At 37.7% G+C, this 25,231-nt stretch overlaps 5 protein-coding genes across 9 annotated transcripts; 3 read left to right on the forward strand and 2 right to left on the reverse strand.

Moving 5' to 3' along the window:
* Positions 1–61: 61 nt before the first annotated feature.
* LOC132180673 (uncharacterized) lies at positions 62–3,205 on the reverse strand. Its single transcript, XM_059593578.1, has 6 exons — positions 2,873–3,205; positions 2,211–2,373; positions 1,846–2,022; positions 1,649–1,732; positions 1,080–1,161; positions 62–847 (listed from the first exon to the last, which is right to left on the reverse strand). The coding sequence occupies exons 1-6, from the start codon at positions 3,112–3,114 to the stop codon at positions 408–410; spliced, it is 1,188 nt and encodes a 395-aa protein (XP_059449561.1). The 5' UTR covers positions 3,115–3,205; the 3' UTR covers positions 62–407.
* A 142-nt stretch (positions 3,206–3,347) lies between these two features.
* On the forward strand, positions 3,348–8,139 carry LOC132180679 (uncharacterized). Its single transcript, XM_059593585.1, has 3 exons — positions 3,348–4,986; positions 7,424–7,503; positions 7,610–8,139. Exons 1-3 carry the CDS (start codon positions 4,183–4,185, stop codon positions 7,740–7,742), a joined length of 1,017 nt encoding a protein of 338 aa, XP_059449568.1. The 5' UTR covers positions 3,348–4,182; the 3' UTR covers positions 7,743–8,139.
* A 1,846-nt stretch (positions 8,140–9,985) lies between these two features.
* Positions 9,986–12,169, forward strand: LOC132168203 (transcription termination factor MTERF8, chloroplastic). Its single transcript, XM_059579327.1, has 3 exons — positions 9,986–10,392; positions 10,478–11,767; positions 11,909–12,169. Exons 1-3 carry the CDS (start codon positions 10,104–10,106, stop codon positions 11,986–11,988), a joined length of 1,659 nt encoding a protein of 552 aa, XP_059435310.1. The 5' UTR covers positions 9,986–10,103; the 3' UTR covers positions 11,989–12,169.
* A 1,867-nt stretch (positions 12,170–14,036) lies between these two features.
* Positions 14,037–18,797, forward strand: LOC132168202 (subtilisin-like protease SBT3.6). 5 transcript variants are annotated; one of them, XM_059579322.1, is made up of 10 exons: positions 14,037–14,267; positions 14,358–14,449; positions 14,558–14,655; positions 15,294–15,449; positions 15,553–16,226; positions 16,570–16,649; positions 16,916–17,161; positions 17,236–17,350; positions 17,459–17,645; positions 17,748–18,797. In XM_059579322.1, exons 1-10 carry the CDS (start codon positions 14,148–14,150, stop codon positions 18,308–18,310), a joined length of 2,331 nt encoding a protein of 776 aa, XP_059435305.1. In that variant the 5' UTR covers positions 14,037–14,147; the 3' UTR covers positions 18,311–18,797. The 5 variants fall into 5 exon arrangements, with proteins under 5 accessions (XP_059435305.1, XP_059435306.1, XP_059435309.1 ...); XM_059579323.1 differs by having other exon boundaries at positions 17,787–18,797; XM_059579326.1 differs by having other exon boundaries at positions 17,541–17,645; positions 17,748–18,048.
* On the reverse strand, positions 18,669–21,304 carry LOC132168204 (ribosome-binding factor PSRP1, chloroplastic). Its single transcript, XM_059579328.1, has 5 exons — positions 20,852–21,304; positions 19,959–20,102; positions 19,622–19,885; positions 19,180–19,288; positions 18,669–19,077 (listed from the first exon to the last, which is right to left on the reverse strand). The coding sequence occupies exons 1-5, from the start codon at positions 21,164–21,166 to the stop codon at positions 18,947–18,949; spliced, it is 963 nt and encodes a 320-aa protein (XP_059435311.1). The 5' UTR covers positions 21,167–21,304; the 3' UTR covers positions 18,669–18,946.
* Positions 21,305–25,231: the final 3,927 nt, after the last annotated feature.

Here is a 25,231-nt window from a genome sequence, read left to right on the forward strand (position 1 = left end):
ACACAAGCATGGCCCTCAGGTTGCTTCAGCTATCACGATATAATTTCAAAAGAACCAAGTCTAAATCTAAAAGAGTGCAAAGCACTTCAATCTTTATTTAATTAGCGTATGATGTTAATGGAAACGGACCGTGTCAAGATGCAGCTAGATGAATATAAGCAATGAAAGAGTGAAAGGAACAAACACATAAACCCTGAACTACCTGCAATTTGGCAGCCTGGTATTCTACAAGAAAATTTCTGCTTCTAAGTATATACAATGAATCCATATATATAATCTGATCGAGACAGTAGAGGCCACAGAGAACTTTTGATAGAGCATCTCTCTTGAACGGGATGAAGGCAATTCATATAAGATATGAGCTTGCACTTGACATTCTTAGAAAGATTCTAGCAGCAGCACTTCACCTACAGTCTATTCCCTATATTTCCAAACCTTCTGGCCACACCAAATATAACTGCCTTAGTCAAGAGCCCCCGATCAAGACTACAAGCAAGTACAACAGCCCCACCAAAGATGAGGAGCTTTGATATATTCCTCCCCGAGGGTTTGTCAGATGTAGATGCTGTTTGCGTCTCTGACAAATCGTCGCTGCTTCCCAATGATTGCAGGTACTCTGAACTTATTTTGGAGTTGATCCGGGCCATAAAGGCTGGTTGAGAGAGTGGTGCGCCTGATGCTCTTGCTTTTTGGTAGGTGCGTAAGCCAGGTTCGATCTTCTTGACAGCTCCCCACATTCCTTTCCGTACTCCAAGCTTTACAATTTCCGATGGAATGCCCATATCTTCATGATGGAAGAGTAGCACCTCACAGGCAGTCAGCTGGCCATTACCTCTTTTCGATTCCACTGTTTTAAGTACAGTAGAATGACAGTTAACACAAATCCGCTCTAGTGAGTCTAGGAGTACATAGAATCAAACATGCTTGGGGCAAACAAATTAACAATGAAATGTTGTTCTATGGTAACTCAAACTTTGAGATTGAGATTGGTTTTTAAGCCAGCTGAGAGAGTGAGTTAAATTATCAAGGAAAAAAAAACTAATTAATTGATTAAAAGAGAGTAAAGCGACATGATTTACCGGCTCGAATGCACCAACTTGAGTAATAAAGGTCGACGCGTCTTGGTTTGTCACGCCTTGGGACAGAAGGGCAAGGTACTCCCTAAGATACAAAAAGAAAAACATGGGGCCTTTCGGGTTAGAAATCCAAAAAACTGAGCAACAAAGAAAATGAAAAGAAAAACGTTCAACACAAGAAGAAAATGAAAGAAGTGATTGCATAACATTTCTGTTTGATATCAATACATGTCCTTTCCACTCCCTGTTTCTGTACATGTGAAAACCAATTGTGATACTACCCAAAACTACTAAATTGAGATTACTTCTAAGTTGTTCTGAAGTACCCTTCATGTGAATTAATTGTTTGCCTAACTATGAAGGTGCCACTCATATAACACCCCCAAAAGCATATTCGAGCATCCTAGCAATGACTTCCTTGGTATAAAAAAACATGGTTGAATTCAGAATACCAAAATTAACACCCTAACAAAGGCCCCTTGATCCAGACATGCAGTCCCTAAGAAAAGTGAGACAAGTCCCAAGTAAACATATGTTGCTGCCGTTTGAAAAAAAGATTTCCCTTCTCATACCTTTGTCACACAGTAATATGATCTTCCCGATGCCCATATTCGACGACCAATTATGTATTCTCTGTCTTTACAAAAGAAGGGAAACTGCACCATGATTCATTGAAAAAGATAAGCACGTCACCAAGACAATCTATGAAGGAGAAAAAAAAAAAAACAGAAAGAAAATTGATTGGTCTAAATGATTAGGGAAGTCTCACCTTCCGTATCCACTGCACTATCATGGTTCCTGTGGCGGGACACTCTTCTATAGTTGTAGCAAATGCAAGCATATCATCCCAATTTAATCGGAACTCATCATCCCAAAATAAGTCCCTAACAATCTCTGGTGTGGCATCCTCAAAGACAGTGCTGCTACGATATTGTGGAGGACCACACTAGCAACCCCAACAACACAGAAACCAGTCAAACATATTGTCTATTGTCAAAATTTTAAAAAATAAAATAAAATTCCACGGGAAAAAAAGTAACTTCTGATACAATCTGATGTAGCTAGAGTAAAAGCAATCGTTCAAATACCACTTAATTGGTTTAAAGAAATCCTTTAAACAAAAGGTAAACCTACATCGAGATCTCTTCGCCATGCTTGGTAGCTCAAATTTGGGGCGGAGCGATCCATCATATGTATCCAAGGAGGACCCCCATCTTTCATCTCTACAAGCTGGCATAAATGTTCTAAATCCTCCTCAGTCACTAAATTAGGCTTTTCTTCGTGGTGCTGTGACATACTAAACAAGTAGAATCAACAGGTGAGATATCTGTTTCAAATCAAGTTCTCTCTCAAACAGACAAACAAACAATACAACTGTGCATATAGAATCATAAATAACATTACGTAATTGAGATAACTTTATTAAGGTTCAATTGGCATCCCTCGGAGAGAATTCCTCCATTATCATATGTACAGCAGATGTAGGTACAAAAGTGCTATCCTCAAATAGGCCATTCCAAGTATAGGAGTCGTTACCATAATTCTTGGCTGTAAAACAGTTTTAGGATTTCATGATAAAATGAATTACTCACTACCAGTAATCATGATGACATTAGAAAATTCTATGAGCATGAAAAATTCCATATTATGATGAAAAATTTAATGCACAAATAATAACCTGAAGAACTTGAACAACAATTAACAAACTCTCAAGTCAAAATAGTAATTAAATAATAACCAAAACCCAAGAGAGAGAGAGAGAGAGAGAGAGAGAGAAGCCAATAAATCCTAAATACCTGCACTCTTCATATTCAGTAGGTGAAACATTGGACTGTCTCTTATCCTTCCCATTATCCGTGGTCCAAGAGGGCGATGAAGAAGCTGATAAATTAAAGGGTTTTGACACTAAACAGCTCAATTTGTCTCTTCCCATGGTTGCCCATTTGGGTTTCCATGTCCATCCAACCACAAGTCCAATAACAAAGGCTACACACATAGGAACCAGCAACACCATCGTTCCTGTAAACACTTCCACCATTTTTTGTCTTTCCAATAGTTCATACAAAGCCTCAATGAAAGGCGCAAAAGCAGTTCAAAGTAATTCATCAAAAAATTCAAAAAAAGAAAGAAAAAAAAAAAAAAACCCAGATAATAATGGGAAAGAAATATGATTGTCAAAATATCATAATTTTGATGGTAATAAGTATGAAAAAGTTAGAAGGAGAGCAAAGCTCGAGGCTTTAACGAAAGGAAGCCAAAAAAAAGTTATCAGGCCCAGAAAAAAATTATCAAATATATTTGGTGAAAAATCAGAGGAAGATGAAGTTAGAAGGTAGAGAGCTTGCGTATTAAGGATTGGGATATGGATTAGGACATGAGCGGTAGGCGGAGGGTTTTAAGAAAAAGGGTGGACTAGTCTGAGGTTCAATAAACTACGCCGTTTAATGGATTAGAAAGCTACACCTCTAGACAGTGATGTTGGGATTGGTGGACGAGAAGTTCCTTGAGATTACCAAAGAACGTGCGGCGGAATCAAACGCGAAAACATCATTGGTGGAGAGCAAACATCAACGAGAGGAGATGCTTAACAATCAAAAACCGGCCAAAAGCCTCGAACTTGGACCGGAGTCCGGACCTCTCACCTTGCGCCACCACCATACCTACGGCCGTGAGACTTATTAATAGGAAACCCCTTAACATCCTCGTAACATCCAGTGTGTACGGATAAGGATCCTCAAATTTCACCATTTGTAAACATTGAAAAAAGGAAAAATACAAATAGACATTATAAACACTTGAATGGGAAGGGAATAGTGTCGTGTGGGACTTTAACGCCAACGTGTTCTGTCACGCCGACAGGGCAACGGCACTTTTGCTCAGTGGCTTTCAAACGCTGCCACGTGGCGAAAACCAACTGAGCAAGCACTCTGGAGCTAGAGAAACCCCAGACCCGCAGGCTGCACGCCATCGAAGAACTGCACAAAACCCTATTCGAGAGCCCACTTCGATCTCCAATTCTCCGATTCAATACGGTCTCTGCGGTTAAAAAGCCCTCCAATTTTGACTGACAGCCCAACCGCGTCGCTCCACGTGCCGGTTCGCCAGAATGCTCTGCTCGGTCCCGCCAGCCGGAAAGTCCGGTTCAAACTGGCTCGACCGGCTCCGGTCCAATCGGGGCTTCCCGACCACCTCCTCCGACAACAACAACGACGACAATAACGACAACCTCGGACTCGACCACTTTCTACGCAACCAAAACCCTAGTGAGTCGACCCGCTCGAACTCCGGGTCGACTCAGTCCGACCAGGAACGGGTCGCTAATCGGACCCATGAAAAGGAACATCAGCCACAACAACAATTGTACAATCTCATGAGCAATGTTCTCTCCGAGCTGTTCTTCATGGACGGTGATAATGGTAACACCCAAAGCTCCAAACTTTCCGGGAAAAAGTTTCCCCGGAAACAAACAGCCCCAAAGTCGCTAACTACCTCAACAACAAACAATAACACTCATCTCCAACGAGAAGAAGAAGAGAAAAGTCCTGCGTGTACGCCGAAAGACGAGAATGCCCCGACAACGGCGTCGTTTGGTTCCGATAATCGTTTGACGAAAGTGAAAGAAGGGAATGTGGAAGCGGAGGAGGAGGAGAGAGAGCTGGTGGGGTATTCTGCTAGTGAGGTGACGGTGATCGATACGAGTTTTGGGGTTTGGAAGAGCGAGAAGGTGGTCTTTAGGAGGAAGAACGTGTGGAAGGTAAGGGAGAAGAGAAGGAAAGTGAGAAGCTTTGGGAGGAAGAAGAGGAAAGGGAGTGGTGGGTGTGATGTTGATGATGGTGATGATGAAATCGTTGGTGAGTTGATGAAGAAACCGAAGGTTTCGGGGTCGGAGTCCGTGGCGGGTTCGAATCGAGTAAGATATTATCTGTTTTGTTATGTTTGATTGTATGCATGTAATTCAGTTGCTTGCAGGTTGGGAAGTTATGCTTAATTGAAACCAGTACGGAGTTTGCATGATTTAGGATGTGGGTGTCTGATTATTCATGTTTGCAATCATTTTGAACGCCATTCTGTTTTGGTCATCGGGTTGATGTGGTTTCTGTCAGAATCTAATCTTTGGGACTTTTGTTATTGCATGTTTAAACCTTTGTATTTGCAGTCCGTTTTGATGGCATCTTGGCCGGTGATTGCATTTAGGTGAGGATGGGTCTCATAGTTGGGTGATATATTTTGGCATTTGAAACTCCTTGATCCAGAGTTGGGGATGGCTTTGATAATGGTTAAAAAGCATACGATTCCGTTGTCTTGTTGTTTGCATTTGTGAGATGAATGCACTATGGAATTGAAGAATTCGTATGTGGTTGTAATGCTTGTTGTGATCTCAGTTTCAATGTGATTGGTCTCATTTTATGCTGCTAAAGGTCGAACTCTTAGATACCTTCTTTTTAGCTTGTATGTATTGGCATGTGTCTTGAGTTTGGTGTCTGTTTTGAAACAAGGATTTCAGCTTCCGTCTGGTGTTTTACATTCCATAAGATTATCTAAATTTCATGTCAATATTTAATGACCTTAGTGTGTTTGGACTTGGAAATTATTTTGAATTATAAGTTTTCTCCCTAGTCTTAGATTAGTTGCTAGTGGTGGATTTTGCTTTGGTCATTTCTCTATCGAATTAAAAAACTGTCGGTTGATATTTGTCTTCTTTAATTGTTGGTATTTTATGAATAATTTTCCATTCAACATTGACAAAGACAAGGTCTGAGAGTGCTTGACTAACGTGGTTTGGATTTTTGACAAGTTCATCTTGCATATGCTTGTTGGATTGTCAAGAGCAAGTAAAGATAACTCTTTGGATTGTAGTAAAGATAATTCTTTGCATTGTAATAAACAATTCGTTTGCAGGTGACTTGTATAATGAAATGTTTGTTAATTTTTTTTTAAAAAAAAACAGCAATAGCAGTTTGGTAAATAACTTACTTTCATGTTTTTCAAGATAAAGCTTATCCAACTGTACCTTTTTTTTTTTCCTGAAAAAAAAAAAAAAAAAAATTATTCTATTGCTCTTAATGTAAGATAAGTCTCTATATATTTTTCTCTCTTTTTTTTTTTTTTTTTTTTTCTTTTTTTTTTTTTTTTTTTTTTTTTTTTTTTTCTTTTTTCTGATACATGCTCTTTTCTATTGTTGTGGTGCCTTATCATTTTATACTTTTTTTTTGCTTTTCATGCTTTGGGTTTCATCAAGTGTTTATAGTTTTATATTAATTTGCTAAGCCAAGTTGAGTTTAGAGTAGGCGTCTGGTTATGGCTAGATGTATAGGCACTGAGCTATTCTGGTGGTGGACTGTTATGGTTTTTCGTGTGCCTGTTGTTAGTGTTCATGTTGAATTTTATTGAGGTATGAGGTCAATAGACTAAAAATTAGACATTCCTCTGTATGGTGATTGAAAATTTTCTGTTATTTCAAGTAATCAGGTGTGTTTGATGAATTTACAATAGAAATGGAACAGTTGCTGCAATTTCAATTGTTTAATGTAAATTCTGCCTTATGTGCTGATGACATCCATTCTTGTACCTTAAAACATCGTTGCTCTATCATATGTAGCAACAAAGGCCTCTACAGGTTCCTGGCTCCTCATTTTGATTGTAGCATCATTTTTTTTTCTGGTTTTTGACATAATATTGAGCTTTCTGAGTTTCAAAATGCTTTACTTGAAATAACACTAGCTATTCCCAATATTATTATAATCGTGAAATAAAACTGGAGGAGTAACTTTTCTAGTTGGTTATGTCATATAAGTTGTAGTAACTGCATTCATTTGTCATGCTATCTACGCAATGTTAGAAAGCTATAATTTTCATGAATGATTTTGTTTTATTGGCTGTTGAAGATGTAACTCAGCTTTTGCTAGCTATTCAAACCTTCCCCAGGAAAAAAAAACAAAAACAAAAAAAACTGTGGACTAGCTGTCTAGCTCTCTGTCAGACCTCTTTATTTTGCCTTAACCTGAAGTCGCATCAGTTTTTATGTCAACTTATTTGTATATAATTGGTTCTCCCTGTTTGAGGCACTTGTTCTTGAAATGAGATGTGGCAGATTTAACCATCCTTCTGTAGGATTCACTTCTGGATTTGTTTGACTTAATTAACTATTAATAAGAAATCAATTAAGCGTGTTAACTTTTGTCTCCCTCAGTTGCATACAAGTATGCTTCATCCCTCTTTAATCAGTGCCTCTCTGGTAGTAGAGTTACCAATTACAACATCATGCATTACTGTAACTGGTTCTGACTACGTGAGATTTGATTTTATGGGCCTAAGAACTCTATTTTTGCCTCTGCTGCCCTTTGTAGGGACAGAATCCTCAGAATGACTTAAGGGAAGAAGTGTGTAAAGACACACCAGATGATCTTACCCAAGTTCCTAAAAAGAGGCAAGTGCACTTGCTCTGCATAAGGTTTCTGACATTATTTTGATTCCAATTCTCATTGCTGTCTGCATGTCAACTAAAAATATAGAGTATAATGATTATCTTGCAGGTTTCCTTTTTCCAGATCACCTAAAAAATCAGGAAAGGGTAGCTCATCTGTTATCCTTATTAAAGGCATGCTTTCAAGCAAGAAACATGGAGAAAAGCTTCTTAAAAAATGCCACGAGGACACTCGGAGATAATTCAAGTCATGAACACAGCTAACCGTCTTGAATACAACTTCCTATTAAATGATTCTCTCTGCAGTGGCCTCAGCAGTCTTCTATCAGCATTTGGTTCTCCTTACGACTACTTTTCTCTCTGGAAGAAGTATGGAGTTTTGGGGTTAATTCACACCTGAACGTCGAACATCTACCTTTCATACAATTGGTTTAACCAATCAACATGGTGTGAATATTTTTTATTCCCGTTCAAAATGAAAATATCATTTTTATTTTCATGTTTCTTGTGTACCTCCAAATTCTGTGTGTTTATGGGTGAGCATCATTGTCACCAGGCTTTCTAAACTGCTACTCACTTCGATCCCATACGAGGAACTAGAAAATTGGATGAAATCGAAGGTTATTATTTAAATATTCTTGTGTGTTGTAGAGGTTTGTTGATTTGCTTTTATCCATGGAGAGCATAAAATCAGATGGCACGCCCATTATTGCCTTTGTATGCTTTGTCAATCAGCAACAATTCTGGATATTGCTCTTGATCATCTCCATCAGTGTTGTTCAGTGCAGTCTCAGCAGAAAGATGAGCAGATTCAAACTGGCAGTCAGGTTTATTAATATTCACTTGCAACTGGATTTTGCCGCTTCAATTGCCATTATCAGCTCACCAAGCATACAACATTGGGACCATTATGTAACAAACACTTTAAACTTGGGAAAAAGGCATCAGAGTTTCTTTGGATTGTATTAGATATTTGGGATCAAATCCAACTTTAATCAAGTCACACAAATTAAGAGATAGGATCATAGGAGAGTGACTGTCAATTATAAATGAAAATTAAGAAATGAGAGAGTATATGTACTACCTTCAGTTGTGAAGTCCGTAGGTCCAATCGATTTAGTCTCTATGAGAAAACAAGGTGTAGAAGAACTTGTTACAATATTGATTTGAAAAAGAAAAAAACTTGGGGGGGAAAATCATTCTTGAAGTTTATTAGGAAACTACACTTAGCCCATCAATCTACCACCTCATTTGCAATGGCTCCAATCTTTCAATTAGGTTAATGTACTTTACCAATCTACCAATGAGGTTTTAATGTTTCCCTTTTGCCATGAAAAAGATTAAAATGCCCATAAAAATTAAAAAAAAAATAAAAAATCAAAGAACTGGTGACCCACGGGCGTGGCCATAGCCCATAGGTCACCAAATAGTGCCATGAATTATTATTATTATTATTTTTTCTGTCTTTTTTTTTTAGTGGGGGGTGGGGGTGGGTGAGGGAAAGGGGGACATTGCAATCTCTTTGATAGATTGATAGGATACATTAACCCAAATTAAAAACTTTGAGAGGTAGTAAATATAGTTTCCCAAATTTATTAATTATTCAGCTAAAAACTTGGTTTGGAAGGCCTTGAAGGTATATGTATGTTAAAAAGGAAGGGACAGGCTTACCTGCGGTAAACAAAACTACTGCATATCTGCGGTAGTTTTGTTGGAAGGCTGGGATTTTAAGTTGGGTTTTTTTAACTTCAAAGGCTAACGTGAACTTTTTAAAAAAAAAAATGCCGTCAAAAACAAACATTTTGGCCGTGAACACCCATCCAAACAAAAAACCCGAACATGTAAAAGATTCAAAGGGATGAAATCTAAACAAAAAACCCACTTGATCTGCTCGTTAATCGCGGCCTCACACTCATCGGAGTAGTTCTTGCGAGAAAGCGAGAGGTGAGGGACGGTGGGATGAAATCGAGCTCCTTCTTGGCCTCCTCGAAGGGCTGGAACACAACGCCGGTGGGCGGAAGGTCGTTCGGACCCTTTGACCCATCCAATACTTTTTCTACCCAAATCCTCTGTTTTGGGTAGAAAAAGAAAACAAATCTGGTCGGTCTTGGGTAGAAAAAGAAAAAGAAGAAAATAATCAACCTTTGGAGGAGATATGCGGCTGGTAGAGGTTCAATCCTGGCTCCTTGACCAAGACCCTCAGCCCTGGTGGCTACTACAGTCAGTGGAGCGCTGGTTTTGGGTATGGGGAGAAAAATGAGAGAGGAGACGGTCCGACGGTATGGGTTAACGAAATTTTTGACGGCATTTTTTTTTTTTTAATTCCACGTTAGCCTTTGGAGTTTAAAAAAGCCCAACTTAAAATCCCAGCCTTCCAACAAAACTACCGCAGATATGCGGTAGTTTTGTCTACCGCAGGTAAGCCTGTCCCAAAAAGGAATATCTCGATGGACCATAAAATGTGAAAGACCTGAGACCTCATATTGGGTTGGGTAGGCCAAAACATTGGTCAGCATTTTTTCAAGTCCACAATTTCACTTCTCCATTCAAAGCACACCCGCGGCAAAACTGCGAACGCGCTGTTTACTGGTTAAAGAGAGCAAATGGTTGCTCTACTCACTTTGTTTGCAAACCCTTTTCCTTATTCTTATTCTTCTTCTTCTTCTTCTAGTCTTCTACCGCACCCACCAATCCCTCCCAGAGCTGTTCGATTCTCACTCGCTTTAGTTTCAGCTTTCCATCCCCATAAATGGTTCTGTGTCTTAAATTTCAGTAAAGCCTCAAGAATCGAACTGAAACCGCTATTCGCCGAAGTGGGTCTTCGACCCACTGACCAGATTTCAGTCCAATGCAGTTGTACCAATACGCCCACCGATCTTCGCATTGATACTGGTGAGTAACTCTCAGAGGCATATTCTCAAACACGATTTAGTCCTTGAAAATATTCTCGGTAATATATGCTTATGTTTGGTTTCAGGGTTTCTCTTTGCATTCTTTAGAGAAATTGGACTTGACGAAAAAGAAACCGAATTGCTATTGGAAAAGAACCCAGCTTTGGCATTGACATCTTTGGATTCAGTACGTGCTAGGGTTCATTCTTTACAATCGGTTGGAATTAATAGCCTAGATTTTTCTTACTTAATTGCAAAATGTCCCAGTGTGTTAACATCTGAGGAAATTGGTCCATTTATATGTTTTGTGCGAGATGAATTGGAAGCTAAGATTGAGCCTGCGCAGCTCAAGCGCCTTTTGACCTCCACTGACCCAAGATTCTTGGTGGGTTTTGATCAAAAGGTTAAATTGATTCTTCATCATGGAGTCCCGCGTGAAAAGATTTTTTTTGTGCTAAACAACGTCAATTTAACCAAAGCATTGTGTCTTAGGCCAGTGGAAGAAATTGAAAAGACCATTACTTATTTGAGCCGCTTTGGTGGCATTGATTTGATTGTAAGGCGTCCAGCGATTCTCAATTATGATTTGGACAGTCAGTTGACACCGAGAATCGGGTTTCTCTTGGAGCTCAGTGGGGGAGATAAGGATGCCACGGGGCTTGTGCTGCGTAAGTTCCCTTTGATTTTGAGTTACAGTGTGAAGCATGTGGCGGGCCATGTAGAGTTCCTGAGGTCGTTTGCTGGCCTGAATGATCAGGAAATCTTCAGGATTTTGCTTGTGTTCCCAAGTTTAGTTAGTGCCAGCAAGGAGAGGAAATTGCGTCCTAGGATAGAGTTTCTCAAGCAATGTGGGTTGGATTCTGATGATATTTTCAAGTTCTTGATCAAGGCTCCCTTGTTTCTTGGCCTGTCATTGAATAACCTTGAGTATAAACTTGTGTTTTTGGTGAAGATTGGGTATAGATATAGAACAAAGGACATGTCAGTGGCAATGGGATCTGTAACCAGAACAAGCTGTGAGAATTTACAAAAGGTAATTGGGCTATTCTTGAGCTACGGTTTTTCTTGTGCTGACATTGTTTCCATGAGCAAGAAGCACCGCCAAATACTGCAATACAATCCTAGTTCTTTGGAGGAGAAGATGGAGTACTTGATAGAGGACATGGGTCGTGAAGTTGGAGAGTTGTTGACTTTTCCTGCATTCCTTGGTTACAAGCTTGACGAGAGAATTAAGGCTAGGTATGAGGCAAAGAAGAGGATTACTGGAGAGGGAATGTCGCTCAATAAGCTGTTAACCGTTTCGACTAAGACATTCTCGACAAAGAAGAAAGAGAAAAAGCTATTACACACGGTTGAGAAACTGAATAGCAATGAAGGTTAGATAGTAATGCATGCTCCTTTCTATAAGCAAGGTTTTAATCACTCATGGCGTGTTTATTTCAACAACCGCTTGAAACTTTCTCCTCTGCTAATTTTGATGTACAAGAACTCTATTTTTACTATTTTAGCTGGTTCAGACAATTGCAGATTGGGGAGTGAGAAGATTGAAATGATTCTTCCAACTATTGAAGACCTGAAAGGCCTGAAGCTTGAGTAGTAGGAAATCTGCTCTGGGATAAGCTTTGTTATGTTCAAATCTATACAATGATCAAGAGTAGCTTAATTTCATAAATTCGTGAAAATCAACTCTATTAAATCTGTTTCAGCATGTTACAAAATTTCTATTGGTTGCTGAAATAAGAATGAGGAAAGTAATGGAAAATGAGGCTCTGTATGCACTTTTTGTTGTTATATTTGGTGTTTTGAAAGTAGAGAACATATTCATTCAAGACAGAAAGAGGTAGTTGTAGACCCAATCAAGTGAAGGTTTTGTTTAACTGGGTCCCAGATTTTAAAATTTTCAGTTAATTATAATTATTCACCTTAAATTATGGTATCATTTGCATGTCACTCTAAACTGCACATTTTTGTGATTAACACCCTAATTTGAGATTAATTTGCAACACTCACAATCCAAAATACTGTCAAAATAAAAAATTAGTAGGTAGGATGAGGTGGGAGGTGGGAGTAGACAAAGTTTTCCTCTAAATTGAGTTCGAGTAATTTCATCCAACTCAATCTTTTAAATTAACATATATCCAAAATGGATACATGTTAGTTTAATAAATTAAATGTAAGGAAATTTTTCAAACTCAGTTTGGAAGAAAACTTTGTTCAGGTGGATTTTGCAAATTAATATGTACTAATATGTTAATTCAACATACCATTGCATCCCATCATTCTAACATGTACATTAGTTTGTTAATTTGAACACTGATTTAGATGATGTGGTGGACAATGCACATTACTCTCGAAATAGGGGATTGATAGTCCAAGGTGCACAATACAGTTAACCATAAATTCTTGATTTAATAATTTGAAGGATCATTCTGGGCAGGTGAATTCCAGTTTTCTTTGATATAATTAAAGAATCATTTGAAGATTAAAAAAGTACAGTTCCTCTGTTGGAGTTGGTTCCAGGTATGCCTACACTTCAAATCTTTTATTACATTATTACGACTTTTCCAATATAAGGGACATCTTTCCATGTCGCTACCAAAGGCACAACCAACTAATATTCAACTATTTCTTAGAAAAGAAAAAGAAAAAACCTAATATTCAACTATTATAAAGTAGCCTATGATATCATCTGTTTAATGTATATGTAACATGGCCAGTTTATGTGGGACAGTAGGAGCAGATAGGGTCTAGATTCCATGCAACGGAATTGTTTAGTTGTTCATTGCATATGTTCAAATTATCTGAACACCTACTCGAATAAGGTGGGGCTTGAGTACTCTCTCACAAGAGGTTGTCCATTGCATATAGCATTCTGGTATAAAAACAGGAAAAATTATCGACACAACCATCAACCATCAACCACCCCACATAACACCCATACGTATGAAATTGAAAGAAATAATATAGACTTGACAAGTGATGATTTAATATAACATCAGAGGAAGGATTGTGAGTTCGAACCCTAACTCTCACAGTTTATTCTCCATTTCAATTAAAATTTTTCACAATGTTACAATATTAATTACATAATTAATTCACCTCTTCTTATCAACTTTACTTTTGAGATAAGTATTGATTACTCTCTCCGTCCGAGCATAACAATTATTCTTTTGAAAAAGAAGGGAGGTAGCAAACCGTTTGAGCAATTGTACTGTTATGCAGCACTTTCCTAAGATTCTATCCCACAAAACAAAGAAGTAGAGCAGTAGATAAATAAGGACATGCTATGATAAATAGCAGCCATACAAATATACAATCATGGCATAACGACAGAGAAGTAGATAAAGTCTTAGGATCAATAATAATTGTGCTGTGAAAGAAGTCTTCTGAGAAGACAGTGATATGACCTTGGCCTTTGGGAGAGTGATTCAAGGACATGACACTCACTTTCTTAACATTGTAGATACTTATAATTAATCACATGACATTAAAAACACAGGAGTAGGTGTTCTCGGGTGAAAATGTATTTGTTTAGTCTTCTGGTTTATTCTGAATAAAGCAGCTTTTGCTTAATTAGCAAATGTATTTGTTTAGTCTTCTGGTTTATTCTGAATAAAGCAGCTTTTGCTTAATTAGCGGAACACAAGAATGGTGAACATTCTTTTCTCCATTTAAGAGAGGTGATTACAAGGAAGGGATCCACGTCTTTCCTCTATATTTCTCTCTCTCTCTCTCTCTCTCACTCTCTCTTACGCAATGAGCTCAGTTCGATGTGGTAAGAAGAGGAACATAACTGTCTCATTTGTTTTCCTTTCTCTTCTCTCATTTCTGAATGAGCAACTTACCTTGACCGCTCTTGCAGAAGCCAAAAGAAATGTTAGTTTTCCCTTTGTCTCCTTCACCATTCATTTCCCTTCTTATACCTTGACCATTCTTAGAAACTAACTATGTAGTGAGAATTTACAGGTTTACATCGTTTATATGGGAAAAGGGCAATATCATGATCCAAAGCTGCTTGCGGAAACCCATCTTGAAATTCTCACTAGAGTTCTTGGAAGGTATACCATGAGAAAGATAATAACTGAATTTTTTTTTTTTTATCAATAGAGGCTTTAGTTCAAAAACAGCTTGAGCCAGAACTAACAGTTCACAATGTACTTGTGTAGCAAAGAAGCATCTGCAGAAGCCATGGTCTACTGTTACAAACATGGCTTCTCTGGTTTTGCAGCCAAGCTAACAGAGACTCAAGCACAAATGATTTCAGGTACTTTGACAATTACATTCATTTCTTGGTTAGCCCCCCCGTCTTTATGAGGCATACGCATGATTTAAACTACAAAACATTTTATATTTGTACAAGTTCATAATTGCAACAGTCATTACATTGTAGAGAATGAATTTGAAAGCGGAAGGCACCATGAAACATAAAGAGAAAATGGCGAGGCCATCAACATAAGTTGCATACTAAGCACACTGGTGGCAGAGCAGATGCCATTGGAGATTGAGCAAAAAGATGGTCATTATGATCAAACATTTAAGTCATACATCAAAATAATTTTTATTTTATTTATTTTTTATTTTTTATAATCCTGCAATCTATAATAAAGTGCCTAATGTTACATGAAGAACAACTCCTCACCAAGCAAAGTTCATGTAAGGAAAAGTTCTACATTCAAAATAAAGACCCGTTTCCCTCCCGTTCCGTGGCAATTTATTATTGTATATAAGTGTGAGCTGCAGCTCTGAATCCATGCGTAAGCTAGGATGCTAAGAAGTCAGAGATAAAAGCCATGATATCATAGACAACTTAAATGCACAAGTTTTTCTCAAATGTCAACCACGTAAATATGCTTCATACCTCAGATTAGAAACATGGTCATAGATTTCTTGTTTCGCTTGTAGAGTCACCAACTGTGGTTCAAGTCATTCCCAATCGCTTCTATAAGTTGCAAACTACAAGAAGCTGGGACTACCTTCAACTGTCTTCACATTCGCCAAAAAATCTCCTGCACAAATCCAAAATGGGTGACAGCGTCATCATTGGTCTCCTTGATACAGGTACTATTCCTCTCACCTCACCCTGTTAATGCGTATGTATTTCTACCCATGAAAGTGTGTGCATGCATGTCTCACTAAATTAAGCCGAATAAATGATGAGCAGGGATATGGCCAGAGGCTGAAGTTTTCAGAGATGAAGGTCTAGGGCCAGTCCCTACGCGATGGAGGGGTGTTTGTGAGTCAGGAGAGCTGTTCAATGCAAGGAAGGCCTGCAATAGAAAGCTAATTGGAGCTCGTTATTTCATCAAGGGACTGCTAGCTGAGTCTGGACAGCCATACAACACTACTGAGTACAAGGACTACTTGTCTCCCAGAGATTCATCTGGACATGGCACAGCCACATCTACAATTGCATGTGGCTTCTTTGTGGCGAATGTGAGCTACAAGGGGCTTGGTATTGGAACAGTGAGGGGTGGTGCACCCCTGGCTAGGCTGGCTATGTATAAAGTCTGCTGGAAGCTGTATGGAGGAGTATGTGCAACTGCTGACATTCTGAAAGCATTTGACAAAGCCATACACGATGGGGTAGATGTGCTATCACTGTCCATTGCCCCTGATATTCCCTTGTTTTCTGATGTTGACGCACGTAGTGGGATCTCCATTGGTGCCTTCCATGCTATGGCAAAGGGGATCAGTGTTGTGTGTTCGGCTGGAAATGCAGGCCCAAGTGCTCAAACGATACAGAACACAGCACCATGGGTCTTAACTGTTGCAGCAAGCACTGCTGACCGGTCATTCCCTACACCCATCACGCTTGGAAATAACTGGACTACAATGGTATTTCTTCACAAACTGATACATGCACTGCAGCACGACATAAAAGAGGAAGACAAATCAAAGTCAATGCATGATCAGTGCAGTTACTTCACTTAAATGTTGTAATTGTTAAATCACACATTATTTCAAAACCTTAAGCCGATAGAAAATTGTGAATTTAATCATTTAATTAATATTGCGTGGGCTCAAACTTTCTTTCAAGAAGTGAAGTCTAACAAGTTAAATATTTAACTGAAATTAGTAAATTGAAGATTCGGGTTCAAACTTATTACTTCTACTTTGACACTTGATAAATCACCAATTAGCTAAAAGCTTAAGCTGATAACAAATTTATTAATTGTAGGGTCAAGCCATGTTTACAGGAGAGAAAATGGGGTTCATCAATCTAGTCTACCATGACGTCTCGGAAGTTCTATCTCCTCGGTAAATATATCTTACAGAGAATGCAGTGCTGCTTTAAAGCCTTGATATTTCTTAAATATCTAATCAGGAATATGCCGGACTGGTCAATTCTACATCATATTGATGCCTCTAGTCCCAGCAAGGACTTGTGTCTTTTTTCCCTTGGATGAGCGTATGTGTGGCATACAATCGATGAAGCACAGCTTAATTCAGCAATGACTTTGTCTTTCACAATTTCCAGCTTTTTACTTGTTGCCTGGAGTTTAACAAGGTGTTTGTTTATACAGTTACTGCGAATCTCTCTCACCGAGTGATACTTGGTCAGCCAGAACTGTTGTCCTCTGCTTCACTTCAGATTCTGATGAGAGTGCAGTAGAGGCTGCTGCATTGTCTGTCAAAGAGATTGGTTGTTTGGGACTAATTATCGCCAAAAATCCCAGTAGGTCCCTGTATTCATGCGATGATGACTTCCCGTGTGTTCAAGTAAGCTACGAAATTGGCACGCAGATACTCTACTACATTCGCTCTACCAGGTAACGCCATAATCCTTGCTATAAAAGATGTAATCATCATCACTACAGATTCATACATGAGAGAGTTATTGCAGGAATCCACAGGTCAGGATTAGGCCTACCAAAACACATGTTGGCAGACCTGTGTCGACCAACGTGGCATACTTCTCATCTCGAGGGCCTAGTTCCATTGCTCCAGCAATACTGAAGGTAATTACCTTAGTACTCAATACTAATAAAGAAAACACTCAATTGGGATTTCTGTAAGCACTAAAATCTTGCTCATTGGTGTCCCGTGTGGTCTCTGCATGGGCACAGCCAGACGTAGCGGCCCCGGGTGTCCACATACTATCAGCAGTTCCGCCTCTTAACCCTGCAATTGCATTCGACTTTGAATCAGGAACATCCATGGCAGCTCCCCATGTCTCTGGCATTGTTGCATTGCTCAAATCATTGCACTCAGATTGGTCCCCTGCGGCTATTCAATCTGCAATTGTCACCACAGGTACTTTATGTTACACGTACATTTCCTTCGCAGTAGCACAAAGTTCTTTGCCTATTCATTCTTTCATATTGTGTCTAATTTATATGGTATCACGATCTGCAGCATGGAATACTGATCCATCTGGTGAACCAATATATGCAGAAGGGGAGCCAATCAAACTTGCGGATCCATTTGATTATGGAGGTGGAATTGTTGATGCGAATGGTGCAGCAGATCCTGGTCTTGTCTATGACATGGGGACAGCAGATTATATTCAATACCTCTGCGCCATGGGTTATAAAAACTCTGCCATTTCCCAGCTTATAGAACATCCCACATTCTGCCCCATAAAACAGCCCTCTATTCTGGACATAAACCTCCCTTCTATAACCATCCCAGCCCTTAGAAACTCGACAACTCTCACCAGAACTATCACAAATGTGGGCGCTGTCAACTCAAGATATGTGGCTGTTGTTGAGCCCCCTCTTGGCATAACCATAGCAGTAAAACCTCATATGCTGACCTTCAACTCTGTTATCAAGACCATCTCCTTCACTGTTACTGTTTCCTCTTCTCACAAAGTGACCACAGGATACTCATTCGGAAGCTTGACTTGGACTGACGGGGTTCATAGCGTAAGAAGTCCAATATCCGTGAGAACTGAGATCACAGAATCTTATGATTGATAAGATATTGTCATGCTAAAATGTATAAAATAATATTGGTGGCAAGCTCTTAACATTTTAAGTCATGCTATGAATACAAGACTGACTAAGAAAATACAATTTTCAAGAAAAGGCAAGATATGCCTCATTACCACGACTTTGGCTTCTAGTGAAAAAAAAAAAATCATTAGAGATCCAACTATGCAATGTAAAAATAAAAAGACAAGATCAATTCCGGAGAAAAAATAGCTAAAATTCTCTTCCAATTTTGCAATTTTCACCGTCTCGAGAGTGTACGCCAATCTCCATTGCTAATACCCCCACCCCACCAAAAAATAAAAAAAGATAAGATAGAAATGATCTAAGATACAGGAGAACAGAAGGAAAGGGAGATATCTGAGCTAGCTCATTCATATACAGATTCATTGTAATTACAAGTTGTTAAATCCAGTCCCTATGTGATGTATCTCATTTTACAATAACTAATCACCCTCAGAAAACGTGTTCATTCGTCTCAAAAAAGTTTCCATCTTTTGACCTCAAAACTCAAAATCAGGAATTTCTCAGCATGCCCTGGCCTCAAAGTACATCATGGCCATTGGTTTGAGACATATCTACTCAAATTATCTCAGGAAAGGATCTTCCACTGCTTCACTTTTAGTCTACCAAGGAGGGTTCTTTAGCTGCTTCTACCACCATAGGCTCTAATTTCTCATCTTTTCCATTTCCTTTAGGTATAATAAGGCCATATCCTCCAGATTTTCTTTTGTATATGATATTAATCTCACCTGGTGCAAAGGCAAAGAACAATTATATCCGTGGATGACTATGATAATTGATGCAGAAAAAGGGGAAAAAAAAAGGGGACATAAACCCATTGAGTTTAATACCAGTCTCTTCGTTTCGGAAACCATAGAAGTCATGATCAACGTTTTCCAGCTGCTCAATTGCTTCAGAGACAGTTAAAGGTGGCATGTCGAAGTATTTCGTACGGACAATCTGAAAGAAATGAAATGTACACAAGAGTGAGTGCATGTGTGCGGGAAAAGAATAGCATGTCTATGTCAGCATTTTTTTCTGAGGGTGTCTAAGTTAGCAGATAAGTGAACTGACAATCAGCTGATAACATAAATTTTTTTTGTAATTAATGACATAAATCCACTGACACTCAAGATAAAAGGGAACAAATTATTATCTGAAAAAACGAATGATAAAGTTTCCTAACAAATATAGTGGTTAATTAAGCCAAGCATCCAGACCGCTATAGTAAGAAATATATGGCATAGCAAATCAAAAAAAGATAGCAGATAAACTCAAGAGTCAAGTAGTAACCTCATTAATAATTTCGTTATCCTCTTCTTGAGGCATTGGATCTTCCTCATTTTCGTCTTCCTTTTCCTCCACTGCTTGTACCGTGGCCTCCCTAACTTTCAATCTGTCAAACCCCTTCATGTGCCGCCCATGGTCTGACTCCTTCTCTTTAATCTTCCTTAGCTTCCTTTGTATAATTGAAGACACCAAATCTATACTGCCATAGACTGTCTCAGAATCTTCCTCAGCCCGAACCACTCCATGCTTCTTTGTATACAAAGTAACCTACAAAAATACAAGCCCTCAATACAATAACCAATTTAAGATAAGCCCTAAAATGCATAGCAAGCAGCAATACCTCACACCGCCGAATTCTCTGACCTTTCCCAAACTCTCCACCTCGAACTGATAGCCTGACATCCACTTCCCTAACCAGATGACTGTGCTTAGTAACTGCCTTCCCCATTTTCTCTTCCACATGCCTCTTGACATTCTCACTTAACTATATTCACCCATAAATATTTTATCATATCAAATTCCCATTTATATTCTGATAAGTAAATCAAAATGAGCAAAAAAACAAACCAGAGAAAATTAAACCCCATTTGGTAGGTTCAAAATGCATTGATTTTCATACAAAAATCAATAAGGTTGCATTTGGATTTAAGGATTTAAAGTCTAGGGATTTGAAGAGCAATTGCTAGTATAAATACAAATTTTAACAGCAAATGATGGATTTGAGTTTTGAGGATTTTGCTCCAGCAAAAACACTAGTGTTTTTTTTTTTTTTTTTGATAAGTAATAATCAAGTTTTATTAATTAAAAAAAAAAAAAAACACTAGTGTTATGGATTTAAAATACCTTCTCATACCTAATCATTTCAATCCCACATATTAACATGGCTTAAATCCATCCATGAATTTCACCTATATATATATATATATATAAACTTTCATACTTTTTCAAGCTATTTAAATTAAAAACTGCAATCCAAATCCTCCTCTTCAATACTTCCATCCAAATAAAACATAAATTCAGAATAGCTTAAAACAAGTACCTGAAAGCAAGATAATCCTAATAGATCTATCGATTAATAAATGGAAACAGAACAGATAATAAATAAATAAAAGACCAACAAGAACCGTGAAACTGGAAATTGCATGTCCTATTATAATTTCTTTTAGAAACCAAGAAAAGGGTCAACCAACTCTACGTCTTCTGAGCTGCCAAGAAAAGGGCTAGTGTAAATACCTCCAAATTTTTGCCCTGTGTGATCAGTTTCACGGAAGAAAGCGGACCGTCCCACGACATTCTGGTAGAGATTGAATTGCCATTGCCGTGGCTTCTTCTGGGTGTTTGCGAAATGGGTTTGAGGTTCTTCAAGAAGCTGGATTTATAGAAGGAAAATGTGAAAGTCGGCGACTTTCTGGGTTTGGTGGAGAAGGTTGTGGAACTGAGGAGAGACACTGTAGCCAATGAAGAAGAAGAAGAAGAAGATGATGATGATAAAGAAGATACGTGGGGTTGGTGAAGAGTAGGTTGCAAGGAGTATACTAGACTGGCCATTGAAGTTGGAAGAGTGCTTGTATGGAGGGACACGGAGAGAGAAAGCACGAGCAAGTGTGGGGTTTTGTGAGGTTTTTGGTCAAGAAAAGAGAGACAGAAGGAACTGGATATGGATCGTGTCGCGGTCACCTTATCCGGTTCAACGATTTGGGATCTTGTGCTCTTAGTTATGGCCATTTTGAGAAACGATAAATACCATTATATTTGTAGGACCCAAATAGTTACCTTATAGTAAATGTCTAAATCTTTCACTAGATTTGTAGGACTTAATAATAAATTGTAAAAAAATAATTAAAAGAATGGTGTGTAACATAATTATTTTTAGCGCTTAGTAAATGATGGTTAATTACCAAATGCTTAGGTTAGGTACTAATGTGACAATTGTCCATCCAATATGTCACAATAGATTTTTAAAAGTTAAAAATGTTCTGCAATTTTATTTTTAAATTGAAAAGTGTTAAACATCAATCTCTTGTTCATCTCTTATGCAAATTCACTATTAAATTTGTAGATCCACATAACATATTTAATGATGAATTTGTCCATCTCTTATAAAGAGATGCACAAAAGATAGACAAAATATGTAAATCAAACATTTCTCTTTTAAATTTCATGTAACTTGTTCAATTATATGATTAGACAATATAAACACAAGGTCTTAGATAAAATATAACACTTACATGGTGCTTGTAAGTAGGATTAATAATTTTTTTATACGACCCATCAACCCGACATGAAAGTATAAAGTTAGAGTTTGACATAAACGGGTTCGGGTCATAGACGAGTTGACCTGATTGAACTGCTTGACCAGTTTATGAAATTATATATATTTTGTATATGGTAAATATATGTTGAAACAGGTCAAACGAGTCAGGCATGTCGTGTTAGGGTTGAAACTGGTTGTGTTGGGTTAGGTCAAACGGGAACGTGTTTGGGTCTAAATTGGTCAAACAGGTTGACCAATTTATTAAACGAGTTAAGTGGGTCAAGTTGGGTCACTCATGTGTCGTGTTTGGATTTAAGAGTCTGACTTGTTTAATTAAACGGATTGTATTCGAGTTTATTTTTATTGGGATGGCGGGTCAAGCGAGTTAACCCGAACCCAACTTGCCACCCTGCTTTGCCAACTCTATTTGTGAGGTGACAAAATGATTTTATTAATAATAATAATAAATGGCTCAACCACCACTCAAAGTGGGGTGGTTCATGGTTGGGCCACCCTCAATGGTGGAGGGTGGTCAAACCCAAGGGTGGACCTAGCAAAGGCTTGAGGGAATCTCCAAAAACATTAAACATCCCTAAAAGATATATTTTTCATAAGATAAATCTTCAAAAATTATTTTTCTCCACCCACGAAATCTTTTTGTTTTAGTTTTGTTCCCCGCCTCGGCTCAGACCACTCTTGAAATCCCATCATGGATGGTCAAACCACCTTAAAAGTCTGACTCCTTGAAATACCAAGAGGATGGTCGACCATCGATGAAGATTTTTTTTTATTCTTATTTATGAATATACTAAAAATTTAATTTTTTTAAGATATGCCACTTACATGATGCCTGTGACATAGCAAATTGATTACGTGGCATCCATTGATACTAGATGATTAGCTTCCAATGAGATAATCAATTAAAAAAATGCAAATTACCACTCTATTAAAAATCATGTCACTCTAATATAAAATTAATGGTCCCAAGAGGTAGCTCAATTGGCTGGGACCACGCCTAATGAAGCGGAGGTCACTAGTTCGAATCTCCCTCCCCTCTCTTGCGCGAACATGTAAAAAAAAAAAAATACACTTTGTTCTCTAGAACTACCATCACTTTTACACTTACACCATCAAACTTCAAAAAATGACATCTAACTACCACTATATTATAAAAATACCATTACACCACCAAATTTATAAAAAATGACATTTAACTACCACTCTTATTATAAAAATACCACTTTGTTAACAATTTGCATCAAAATTGATAGACAAGTGGTCAAGTGTGCCACATGTGATTCATTTGATTTAAAGGGTATTTTGGAAAGAAAAATACTAAAATAGATCACAATAATCACATGAGACATCGACACGCACATAACTAATTTTCCATCCATTTTGACGCTATAACCTAACGGGGTGGCTTTTTTGTAACGAATTGGGAGGAGCCAAGTGTCATATTTTGAGATTTAGTGGTGTAAGTGTAGAAGTGATAATGGGTTGGGAACTAAAGTGTATTTTTTTTCCTAAGATTAATGACATTTTAAGAAAAAACATGATAGGCCGGTCGTACAGCACTAGAACCCCCATTGGGCCAACCACCCGTACAAGCCCTTTTGGACTGATCCACAAAACGTCTTTATTCTTCTTTTTCTTTTCCATTCTATTTTTCTTTGGTGGAATCACTGGAATCATTATTTTGACGACAAATGCATGTAAGATTACTTGAAGCCACCTCATATTGGTAAACCTTATTGCTGGGTGTAATACTATGATGTATCATATCGGACGATACAAATGTGTCCAGATTCTCATCTTGCTAAACATGTGGTGATGTTGACTTCTTTGAAGCAATTGGATAAGACTACGAATCATGGGGTCCTCACACCACCTCATTCAGGTCCTTTTGGTCCCCAAATAAATTATAAGCAAATTCATGTGTATGAGATCTTGCCTAGGAATGAGACCATTTAGAAGGTTACACCATAAAGTTTACATGCAAACGACTGATATTTATAAATAAAAGGGTCCTAAAGTTTATGCTTTTGTAGTTGAACATTGTTAAATTACCAATTATCCCAAAAATTTAAATTCTGATAAGAATAAATGATTTTAATCACGTAATCATTACTTTAACGCTCTCCCTCACTTGTGTGCTCAAACTCCAAACTCTATTTTAATAGGTAAGGGCAAATACGTTGAATATTTAATTTAAATGGGGTGATTTGACAGAGTCAATGTTCGATCTCATGACCTTTACCTTTGATATTATGTTAAATCATTACTTGTCTTAAAAGTTTAAATTAATAGAAAGAGATGAATTTAATCACTTAATAATTACTTTAACAGACATGTCTAGTGAGAGTCAACTGTTTTTATGCATATTAACACAACTCGATAAGCAGATGTGAAGCTAGCAAAGAGCGAGGGGAGCAAACACCCACTTTGACCTACCAAGAACTTACTTTAGCCCATGTAAATTTGTCGGAGTTGTCTTATTAGTTGTTCATTCTCATCCATTCATTTAGGATCTATCACCTATTCATTCATAGAGTAATGATAGAAATCACGTTTTTGTCTTATAATTATCTCACAATATAAAGATGACAGTCGTCACAACTAACCTTTGAACTTGTCATAGTTAAAAACAAAAAGAGAGTAATGTTTAAAATTATATTTTTATTTCATAATTATCCTATAATCCTAATGACAATTTCAACTAACAATTTGATTAGTTTTTATTATAAAAAAAAAAAATTAATGCTATAAATTATATTTTTATTTTATCTTAAAATTAAAAATAATTATAAAATAAAAATATGATGTATAATATTTATCTTACTCATTTATGCTTCATCCTTACAAATATTAAATAAGCTTCATTGAATAGACCCGCGAGTTGAGGATGTTTTCACAACCTCAGCGAGTAATCAACCTTGTCCCATCCCCTCTCATGTTACATCTCCACGTGTCAACATATTGTTCATAAAATCTACTTTCTGGCTTCTGCTTCCAACTTGATGAACACGGGTCTATTTTGGGGTGGACGAAGTCTGGATAATCAAATACATGTGAACCATATTGGCTTGCTTCCTCCTGTCATCAAATCCTGCACAAAAATAACTTGCAAAAGCTATACAAGATATTATGGAAGATTTTTTTTTTTCTACAGACAACAGAAAGATCTTTAGTGATGTTTTCATTGGTCCATCGGACTAAGTTAAACTCGAAAATTATTTTATAGGAAAAATGTTATTCATTGTATTTTGAAAAATGTTAGATGTTTTTCTAATGTTTTTTTAGTGTTTTCTCAATTGTGATATACCTTTTAAAATCACTAATAAATTAGAAGTTAATAA

Source organism: Corylus avellana, chromosome ca1 (assembly GCF_901000735.1).
Source record: "Corylus avellana chromosome ca1, CavTom2PMs-1.0".
NCBI classification, from domain to species: domain Eukaryota; kingdom Viridiplantae; phylum Streptophyta; class Magnoliopsida; order Fagales; family Betulaceae; genus Corylus; species Corylus avellana.

Coding starts and splice junctions, on each gene's coding strand:
- LOC132180673 (XM_059593578.1), bottom strand. CDS start 3,114: ATGGTGGAAGTGTTTACAGGAACGATGGTGTTGCTGGTTCCTATGTGT. Junction 2,374..2,872: donor ACTGAATATGAAGAGTGCAG/GTATTTAGGATT, acceptor CTACTTGTTTAG/TATGTCACAGCACCACGAAG. Junction 2,023..2,210: donor CATGGCGAAGAGATCTCGAT/GTAGGTTTACCT, acceptor TGGGGTTGCTAG/TGTGGTCCTCCACAATATCG.
- LOC132180679 (XM_059593585.1), top strand. CDS start 4,183: ATGCTCTGCTCGGTCCCGCCAGCCGGAAAGTCCGGTTCAAACTGGCTC. Junction 4,987..7,423: donor CCGTGGCGGGTTCGAATCGA/GTAAGATATTAT, acceptor TGCCCTTTGTAG/GGACAGAATCCTCAGAATGA. Junction 7,504..7,609: donor ACCCAAGTTCCTAAAAAGAG/GCAAGTGCACTT, acceptor ATTATCTTGCAG/GTTTCCTTTTTCCAGATCAC.
- LOC132168203 (XM_059579327.1), top strand. CDS start 10,104: ATGGTTGCTCTACTCACTTTGTTTGCAAACCCTTTTCCTTATTCTTAT. Junction 10,393..10,477: donor CGATCTTCGCATTGATACTG/GTGAGTAACTCT, acceptor GTTTGGTTTCAG/GGTTTCTCTTTGCATTCTTT. Junction 11,768..11,908: donor GAAACTGAATAGCAATGAAG/GTTAGATAGTAA, acceptor TAGCTGGTTCAG/ACAATTGCAGATTGGGGAGT.
- LOC132168202 (XM_059579321.1), top strand. CDS start 14,148: ATGAGCTCAGTTCGATGTGGTAAGAAGAGGAACATAACTGTCTCATTT. Junction 14,450..14,557: donor CTCACTAGAGTTCTTGGAAG/GTATACCATGAG, acceptor GTACTTGTGTAG/CAAAGAAGCATCTGCAGAAG. Junction 14,656..15,293: donor TCAAGCACAAATGATTTCAG/GTACTTTGACAA, acceptor TTTCGCTTGTAG/AGTCACCAACTGTGGTTCAA.
- LOC132168204 (XM_059579328.1), bottom strand. CDS start 21,166: ATGGCCAGTCTAGTATACTCCTTGCAACCTACTCTTCACCAACCCCAC. Junction 20,103..20,851: donor CACAGGGCAAAAATTTGGAG/GTATTTACACTA, acceptor GGGTGAATATAG/TTAAGTGAGAATGTCAAGAG. Junction 19,289..19,621: donor ATAACGAAATTATTAATGAG/GTTACTACTTGA, acceptor CATTTCTTTCAG/ATTGTCCGTACGAAATACTT.